The sequence below is a fragment of the Oratosquilla oratoria genome, chromosome 10, assembly GCF_046742065.1.
Source record: "Oratosquilla oratoria isolate Oo_2021 chromosome 10, ASM4674206v1, whole genome shotgun sequence".
Taxonomy (NCBI): domain Eukaryota; kingdom Metazoa; phylum Arthropoda; class Malacostraca; order Stomatopoda; family Squillidae; genus Oratosquilla; species Oratosquilla oratoria.
The window spans coordinates 59,175,185-59,185,401 of NC_134786.1; the positions used below are offsets into that span (position 1 = coordinate 59,175,185).

The 10,217-nt window shown below is 37.2% G+C and overlaps 1 protein-coding gene across 1 annotated transcript in view; it reads right to left on the reverse strand.

The window, feature by feature from the left end:
- Positions 1-7,368: 7,368 nt before the first annotated feature.
- Positions 7,369-10,217, reverse strand: part of LOC143029253 (2-oxo-4-hydroxy-4-carboxy-5-ureidoimidazoline decarboxylase-like) — a 5,633-nt gene continuing 2,784 nt past the window's right edge. Inside the window, exons 2-3 of the mRNA XM_076191945.1 lie at positions 9,962-10,115; positions 7,369-8,473 (exon numbers count right to left, since the gene is read on the reverse strand). Of these exons, the coding sequence (XP_076048060.1) occupies positions 8,278-8,473; positions 9,962-10,115 (350 nt within the window). The 3' untranslated portion in view covers positions 7,369-8,277. The remainder of the gene's footprint in view (positions 8,474-9,961; positions 10,116-10,217) is intronic.

The window sequence follows — 10,217 nt, forward strand, 5'->3', positions numbered from 1 at the left end:
TGATCGATGTTGCACTGTCCCATGCGTTGTGCTCTGTTTTCGGACATTATCATATAATTTTGCTACTATATATGCCACCTAAACGTCCAGGAACACCCTTTATTGGGCCTGCTAAAAAAAAAAAAAAAAAAAAAAAAAAAAAAATTGCTGAGTATAAGTGAAAAAATATACCTTTTGAGAAGGCCAGACCTCAGGAACATCGGTGCGAAGCTGTATGAAATTTTCGACGTCGGCTCTTCCACTGTACACGACTTGAAGAAACAGAAAACCCAATTGAAAGAATATTATGCTAAAAGTGGAATATTAAAAAGTATGGACATCATAAAACTATGAGGCACGGTAAAAGTGAAGACTTAGAGAAAGCTTTCATGCAGTGGATACGACAGCGTCGCAGTGAAGGAATGAAAATTTCTGGTGAGATGGTGACAACCCAGGCCAAAATTTTCCTGGAAAGTCTTAAGTTAGATTACGAATGCCAATACAGAGATGGATGGCTGCATAAAAAAGTATGATTTACTTCACGTAACAGTGTGTGGAAAAAAAAATCGGTTGACCATGCACCTTTACAAAAGTCGGAAAATTCCCGAACTCGTAACGGCCCAGGTCCCAACGATGCTGACTTTGGGAACTTCAACCTGCATGTATGTATGTATGTATGTATATATATAATATATATATATATATATATATATATATAATATACATACATATATATACATATGTATATACATATATACATATTTATATACATATATATATACATATATACATATATATTAATCATCTAAATCAGCCATCCCGAGTCTACTGCTGAGCAAAGGCCTCCTTCATACTCGTAGTATTCCATGATTTACACAACCGCGCCAACCTCTGCCACGTCACTCCTGCAAACTTCTCAATCTTGCCTCTCCACCTTCTGTCTGGAAGATTTTTCAGAAGGTTGAGTTGGGAAGAGAAAGGTTTGAAGATTAATGGCGAATATTTGAACCGCTTAAGATTTCTTAATTCAGAAAGAGCAGAAGACTTGCAAGATATATTGAGTGATCTGAAAAAGGAAAATCTTAAAAGTAGGTTTAAAAATGAGTAAAAACAAAGTAATGTTCAACATGAAAGTTCAGAGTAAATATATTATAATCGATGGTAAGTCTTGAAGAAGTTGAAGAGTATAATTATTTGGGCCAGGTGGTGAAAGTGACAAAAGCTCATGATAATGAAATAAAAAGACCTATTACAATTGGTTGGAAAGTGTTTGGTAAGTATAATAAAATTGAGAGGCTCTCTACCTTTACGTTTGAAACGTGAACTTTATAAGCAATGCATTCTGCCAGCAATAATCTACGGGTGTGAGACTTGGAAACTGATGAAGGCAATGGAAACAAAGCTAAGGACTGCATAGAGGAGAATGGAGAGATCAGTGATGGGAATAACGCTGAGAGACCGAAAGAAAGCAAGTTGAATGAGAGAGCAGACTAGAGTGAAATATATTGTGGAGGCGGTAAAAGAGAGGAAGTGGAATTGGGCAGGTAGGTTAGTGCGAACGACTGATGAGCGATGGAGCAAATCTGTTATTGAGTGGACGCCGCGAGATGGGAAGCGTGGAAGAGGGAGACCAGACAGGTGGAGAGGCGAGATTGAGGAGTTTGCAGGAGTGACGTGGCAGAGGTTGGTGCGGTCATGTGAATCATGGAATGCTATGAGGGAGGCCTTTGTTGAGCAGTGGACACAGGATGGCTGATTTTATATATATATATATATATATATATATATATATATATATATATATATATATATATATGTGTGTGTGTGTGTGTGTGTGTGTAATATGACGTAAATGTAGTAGGAAACTCAGGAGCCTTAGTCTGAGTTTATTCCTGACTAGTCAGGAATAAAGTTAGACTAAGACTCCTGTGTTTCCTATTCGACTTATGTCAACCTGTCAGAATGTCTCAATATGTGTATATATATATATATATATATATATATATATATATATATATATATATATATATATATATATATAATATTTTTTTTTTTTTTTTTTTTTTTTTTTTTTTTTCGCATCCGACCTAGATATGGATCAAAAGGTCTCCTGTCGGCATGCTTTGCCTTTGTAATCCTTTGTATACTTATAGATAAGTGTGTACACATACATTATTGTATGACGTCGCTAATTATAGCGATTCACTTCATATATATATATATATATATATATATATATATATATATATATAATATGATATTACTAAAATTACTTTCTGGCCCCCTATACACGCAACCCTTGGTTCCTCCTGCTCTTATAAAGGTCATTTGACTCTGTTGTGAACTTTAAATAACCTTTTCCAAGTTTCACTTTGTTCAAGATCTGTCCTGAGCCAAAATGTGACGTGTGTCACGTCACGCGCACGTCACTTCACGTCACGTCACTTGGTCACCGAACGCCAGTTACATCACTTGGTTCATGTGATTCACGAACCTGCTTACAACCTCTGTAAGAAATGACCCACAATGAGATGTGATGGTGTCAGAGAAATTCGTATTTGTTCAGAAACAATGAAGGATAAATCTAGTGTCTACATGTGAGTTTGCCAGGTATGGTCTACATCAGGGAGCCTTACTTGGCCCATTCACCCCTTTCACCATTTGTCAGAATGTCATTCCCCCCCCCTCCTTTCCACTTTTATATATATCAACATGTATATGTAATTGGAGAGAGTTAAACTGATTGACTTGGTCTGGCTACCTCTTCTCACACAGACCATCCATTACCCCAAAAATATAGGTTCATTACCCCACTGGGGTAATTCACCCCGCGGTTGGGAAACACTATGATAGAACGGGTGTGGGTCTGCGATGTCGCAGCTTTAGTTATTTATTTTATTTTTTTTTTCTATTTCTGGCCAAAGCATCCCTTGCATAGTCAGGTCTAGGTAGTGTAGCAGTCTCGGCTCTGGTTACATGGACATGACTACAGGGACCAGACTTTCCAAGACCCCAGGATTTATTTCAGCGTTCCCTGGGGAAGTACCAATACCCCAGGTTGACTGGTGTCCACATCGAAGGTGTCTATGAAAGAAATAGATGACATCTGGGGCTCTATACATTTAACCAGCACCTTGAACACCTCGCCATTGATCGACACTTAGTCTTAGAAGGATAGAAGCACTGGTTAACTACAATCCAAAGTAACAACGCTCTTAGATCTCAGGTAGCTGCTGGTATTAGTCTTACATCCCAGCCACCCGCGGACACCAACCCGAATTGGATTCCTGTATGTTATCTTTTTCCTGTCCCAGATCGTTTAATAATTAAGAAACCTCCACGAAGGAATCTACTTCGAGTATGAGCACGGTGGTTATAGTTAAGTATTTTGAGTTACATACCCGTGTGGTTCGCAGCATGTTTGAAACAACCAAGAAGCTGTCAGTTTGTTCGGAACATTTGGTTCAAATCCTATCGGCCAACAAAATATGGCAGCGCTGCCGTCTAACTGTTGCCTCAATGCTGTCATCACGTTAGCAACAGTTTGTATTCCCCTGCCCCATCACTGCTGTTGGACTACAGACCTTCATAGAGTGTGTGTGCGTACGTGCGAGATGTGACAAATCCCGAACTTCCTAGAAAATCACTGCCATCCACTTTGGGACCGAAAGCTTCCGGAGAGAACTCGAAAAAGTTATCCTTCTAATGCTCTGGAAAACTACGTAAACTGTCTAGAATAGACCCGTACATAGTGGGATGCATTTTTTCTATTTTGACTGTCTCCAAGCTGTTTAATTCATCTTTGTAGCGAAGGGTTTAAAAAGATAAAAAAGTGAATCTTTGTTTATTCTGTCGTCTCACGGGAGATGGGATTCCTTTTCAGGTTGTGGGGATGGTGATGAGCGCAGTGCCCTATTTCTTCTTGTGCTTTGCCTTCTGGATCTTCCTCCGCCTCGCCTACCGCTGCATCACCTTCCCCCTCGAGCAGCGGAAAATCATCAGGGAAGAGGAAGAGAAACACAAAGCCAAGAAGCAGAAGTAACGTTCAAAGAAAGGCGTGCGACGTCGGAAGTGGAGCAAATGAGAGATGGCGACGGAGCCGGTTTGGGCTGCCGCTTGGTTACGCAAAGTTTTTAGCAACATGGCGCACTGTGGGACCAAAAAATGGATTTTTGATGGAGGCTAAAAGGTTGGATGCATACCTTCATTGCCTTAATATTCACTAGTACAACCGACAAACATAAACTATCCTGGTGGAAAAACCGGTTACAACTATATTCACATGTAATATTACAAAAATGTTCGTATACCGTATGTAAACTTTTGTACTGGTGTCTGTCATCCTTTGATCACGATGTGTAAGGGAAAATGTAAGGGCTAATTTATGAAAAAAAAAATAGTAGCGCATATGTCGACCACAAGTCAATTATTCTTTTTTCTTCTTTTTCCAATATTTAATTTGCTTCCCTGTTGTTCTGTCAGTGTCTGTCTTCTTTTGCCCGCCGTGCGTGTAAAGTACGGTTCACACGAGTCCATTGTTTATAAGTCATGTCCTGCTGTAGTGGTTCCCAAACTAGTGGTGGGTGGATAAAATTACTAGTGTGAAACACGAGATCACTGTATTCAATTAATGATTATGTAATTTGCAATGAACATGCAATGCGAATTTCTCTAATGGTCACACGAACTTTGTTGTTTGAATATCTATTGATTCGCTATCATTTTCTAAGTGTGTATCGAGAACTGTAAAAAAAAAATTAATTAAAAAAATATGTTATTTATGGATACCATGCCCACAAGGTTGGTACAGTACTTATTAAAAGTTTGGGAATCACTATTATCTTTCTACTTTGATGTATTTCTGTAGTTCGTACTATGCCCCTGCTGAGCAGATCAACGAATTTCAGTCCTCTCGGATTCAGACTGAAGCGGTGATGACTGTCATGTTTTTGCGCTTAATCAATACTTTCACGTCATCACTCGTTTCATGCCATCGATACTTTGACGTCATCGGTGGCAAGATGTCGTAAGAGGTAGAAGAAAGAGGGCGAGTGTGAATAGAACTAAGAAATGTTGTTATTTGTGTAATGACGCACAAGAATATTTTAACATTAAGATTAGCTCACACAAGGAAGTTATGTGACATGCCAGACAAATATGCTAAGAAAACTTATCAAAATCCATGTAGTAATTATGAAAATTTATCATTTCATTTCTTATTGAATGAAGCATTTATGTGAAGTGTCGCCTTAGGCCGTGTATAGTAACCCGTTATGTGGAAGAATGCTATGCAGTAATCAATTTATTCTGATAGGTACCTTGAAGTTTATTCCATGTTTTACTTGTGCTTTATTTTAAACTCAAATACAAAATAAATATATTTGAGGGAGTCTTCTAGTACTCCATTTTATTACATGTCTAGTCAGCCACGCTCAATTTACGTATACAACGGAACCAAATTTATGTGACATAAGTTTGCATAAGAATAAATTTATACTTTATTCTGTAAATAATCGTTTTTCTTCTTTATAAAATGGGACACTAGTTTTGGAATGAAGATGCGAACATGTTTTTTTTTAATACATCAAAAAAGTAAAATGAATGTGTATTTTTTCTAAAGTATTCCATTCATGTTGTGAATTCTTAAACATTTATTATTCTTTATGGGCAAATAATTTGATGATGGGCAACTGCATCACCGAAAAATACATCATATAGTTATATTTCGCTGTAACCAACACTCGACAGTTTCATTTAACCAGAAAAGGAGCGCCTTGGAAAGAAAATAGAAAATACTAAATGCTTGGAGAATATTGATAAATACAATATTCTGTATGTGTAAGGAGCGAAAAAAGACGTTGATTGGTGCTGAAATGGGACACCATGAACTCACTATTCCTGTATGTTACAATTAGAATTGGGCAAATGTATATACTGTACACACAAAATTAGAAGTGTTCATATAGATGGACTGACCAACAGGTTAGACCTCGATAATTATTAAAAAAAATAATAATAATATTTCAGACCAAGGTATACGGAAACATCAATATTTAACTGAGAAAGGAATTGCAACTTGTGGCGAGACAGAGGAGGAAAAGCATCGGAGTGGTGAAGATAATGCGGGAGGTGGGGGGGGGTGCGCAGAGAAAATCTGAGAAGGCAACACCGAGATGATAAACATGAGAACAACTGTAATGGTAGAAAAGGAAATATTTCATGGCGACATACATCCCACCAAACATGAATATAGACTGGAGCACAATACGGAGAATGCAAGACAGGTGAACAAATGAAAATAACGACACAAAAAAGTGATAATATAACACTGGTTGGATATTTCAACAATGAAGTGGTCAAAGAAAAGGGATTAATCAGATATGTATTACACAATAAATAAGTACAAGATTGTGAAGTTGAACTTCTAGAAAACTTGGAAGTAAGAAAGAAGCCCCAGAGCACATGGATTTTCAAATTGGATATTAAAAGCATGCAGAGAGTAATTGGTAGTTAAAAGACACCTACTGGTTGTTCATTGGAAGAAGAAAGGGTACCACAGGACTGGAAACTGGTGAATGAGTTACCATTCTACAGTGGAGGAAGTAGAGGAATTTATAGACCAGTATCTTAACTATGGCACTAACCAAAATGTGTGAAAGAATTGAGCAAGAAAGGTGGGTGACATATTTGACGAAGAGAGTCCTGGTAGACAACAGATTTAGATTCAAAAGAGGAAGGTCCTGTATAATGAAACTGTAATTTATTATTATTTTTATTTACTTATTTACAAGGGAGTACCCAGTCAAAAGGCACATACCCACTCCCATCCACCACCCTTTCATCTTAGCTCCTCATGGATGATGGGTCATCCCTATATCCATACATACATATACCAAAGGCTTTTTCCCCTTTACAAGGGAGGTAGCCAAAAAGAAAAAGGCATAAAAACCATTCCCACCCATTCCATCCCTAATACACTCCACTCCCCTCCACCCTCCCTCTTATCTTGGCACCCCCTGTATCCAGGTCCAGATTATACAATGTAACTAACACTCAAAGGCGTTAGATATATTGTATATACCTAAGGTGCCACATAAAAGATTAATGTGGAAGTTGGAAGATGTTGGAGGACAAAAAGGGAATACCCAATAACTGAAGATAAATGAGCAAACATTGCCATAAACCAAAATAAATGAAAGGTTTAAAAAAAAAAAAAAAAAAAAATTATTTTGATGCCAGAATCCCAAAACAGGAACAATGTCCCACCAATTAACTTCTATGCTATGAACACCTTAAAAGAAAATATAAAAGTTATTGTTTTTATTCATATTCAAGATCACTCCAGGAATAACAATATTTTGAACAAAAATATTGAATGAAAGCAGTATGTTTTGGAAAAAGATATATTTGTAACTCCAGTTGATATTCCATACACATGTGATGATTGACCCTTGCTGATTAATGTAATTTTGAAACTGCACTTCTAATACACACTCAAAGTTCAAATAATTGTATATATTTTCTTAGCAGTATCCGAGGGTTATATGGCAACCATGTCAATCATTATGGTAAACATATACACCATAAATTGCGTCTCAACACCCCCAGCTCCCAAACACGAGTGGAGAGTATCTCGAAATAACCTACTTTCTGGGATAAAATCATTGTACAACAGAGTCCCCCAAGGAGCAATAATCTTACCTGCTCTATTCAACCTCGTCACAAGTGATCTCCTCGCACCAAATCCAGAGCATAGTACCAAAGTAATTACCTATAATGATGACCCAACAATATCCCATCACAACAACTATAGCACAGCTGCAAAAAACACCCAAACATAAACTGCAACAGCAGCTATGACAAAGAAGAATGAAGGCCTCCCCTCAGAAATTATTAGTGACATTGCTCACCCCAAAACAATCATGAATCAAAGAAACATCCCAAAATAAAACTGAATGACCAACTCTTTCTATTGGACAAAACTTGAAGAAAGAAAGGAGAACACAATATAGTGATCAGCATTCCTCTTTGGTGGTTACTCTCCAATCATAAGAAAAATTGTGTAACTGGTCTGTAAAACTTATCCCCAAATACAAAGTGCAAAAAATCTAGTGCAGTCATACTAATATGCTGCATGGCTGACATATGGAATGTACTTAGTTCAAATTAATCTAAACTGAACAAAATAATGTTCAGAGACAAAAACATTAGAATATGTATCACAACATTTATTTACAAATTTTCATTAAAATTTTATATTTCATTACCTTCACCTTAGGTCTACAATCTAAGAATTCATCAAAGTTTTGGGTCCACACCCATCTGTATAAGGTCAAGCAATCGATAATAACAAATCTTCTTAACTTCTTCAATGCCTCTTTGGAGCTCTATCTCAGGTGAGTTGCTAACCCTACTTCGCAACCCTTCAAAAATGGCAGTTTTTTTGTTTTCACGAGCACATATTACAAATGGGAAGTTGAATTTGCTGCGGTACCTGTTAAAAGAAAATTACATACTGAAATATACTGGATTGTACAAAATAAAATCTAATATCTTGGGCTTAGCCTAGAGATCACTTGCCATTCATTTTGGGCTTTACTTCCCCCTATATACTGTACTTTTCTAATAGCTTGGATCACTATAAGTATCTCTTGATGCAGTCCCAGTGCTTCTATTTTTTTTTCTAAATTCTTTATTATTCTAGTATGTATTTTTTCAGTGATAACTTTGTATTGCCTTTCATATTTTTTATACACACTGCTATACTTCCTGACTAGAAGCTAGTGCATTTCAATAATGCTATAAACTCCTTCAGTCCAAAGCTCAACCTTCAAATACAAATATTCAGACAACATTAGCTATAACACAACATTATTCCTATAACTCCCACACAAATAAAGCCAGTCTTTGACTCTTGCACTAAACCCTTTTGTATCCATCCACATGTGGTTGAAGATAGGTCATCCCCGTGGGATAGAGGAGGACACATGAACAACCCTAAGGTGTCCTCAAGGTTCCCCACCAAGATGCAGGATGTCCACAGTGCAGTGTGACTTGTTCCAATAAACTCACTCTGAATTTCTTTTTGCTCCTCCTTTCTTTAGAAGACAATGGCCTAATTGAAGAACATCTTTGCTTCAACCTCTAACCCTCATTATGGGTCTTGGCCTTAACAAAGCTGAAAACTTTATATCACTTGACTGAAATGGTTAACTGAGCCATCTTTTAATACATTGAATCTAGATGCTACCCCTCAGTTAGAGAGAGGGACAGGAAGAAAAAACATACTAATTTTTTTTTCATCATCAATATCTTACCACAGAAATCCTAAAGATTTGGAAAGATGTTTTGTTACACCTTCCACCATGAGAGAAAAAAATATATAATTAAATAAATAAAAAATATAAATAAAAATGAAAAAATGGTTTCTGGAGGGAAAAAAAAAAAAAAAATGTCCACAATATGCTATAAATGACAATGACAATACCTATAATATTGTATTATGTAATGCGAATTGGTTTCTATATCACCAGGGAGGAGGGGAACTGTTGCCAGTTTCCTGGTCTCCTTGTGTGAAAAGGGGGATGGGAAGATAGTTAAGTTGGAAATGGGGCCCAGTCCAAAGTCTCGTCTACATACAGGGCAAGTTGATAAGCAAGTCAAACATCCAAGTTACTTGCTGCATGTAAATGTCTGCTTGACAAAAATTGGGTAATCTGCCCAATTTTCTTTGTCAAACAGATGTTTACACTGCAAGTAACTTGTAGCTTGACTTGCCTCTCAACTTGCCCCATGTTAATGGGGCTTGAGTGCCGAATCTCCAAGTGGAAGTGAAGTTATTGATAGAAGTTGAAGGTGGATGGCATGGAGAGAATTTTCTCTGATATTAACCTTGTAAGGCCACCATTAGCAAATGCCTATCATTAGTCCTGGCAGTATCAATTATATCCCTAAAACATCATTATGAAAAATTTGTTCATACTTTGAGTTTGCTGCATTGAGGAAATCTAGTTCTTCCTTGGAAAGTTGATCAAGCCCAGCACTCTTCTGTTCCGTGGTAGATTCTTCAGTAAGCTTATTCATCTGTGCAAGCCGTCCAGCCAAATCAGGATGACACCGCAAAATGCCTTCTTTACCTGTATGAAATATATATATATATATGTATGACAAAGTTGGGACCCTTATAGTTTCCAGTCTGTGTTTACCAAGGAAAGCTACTTTTAAGAAATAGTGGGAAT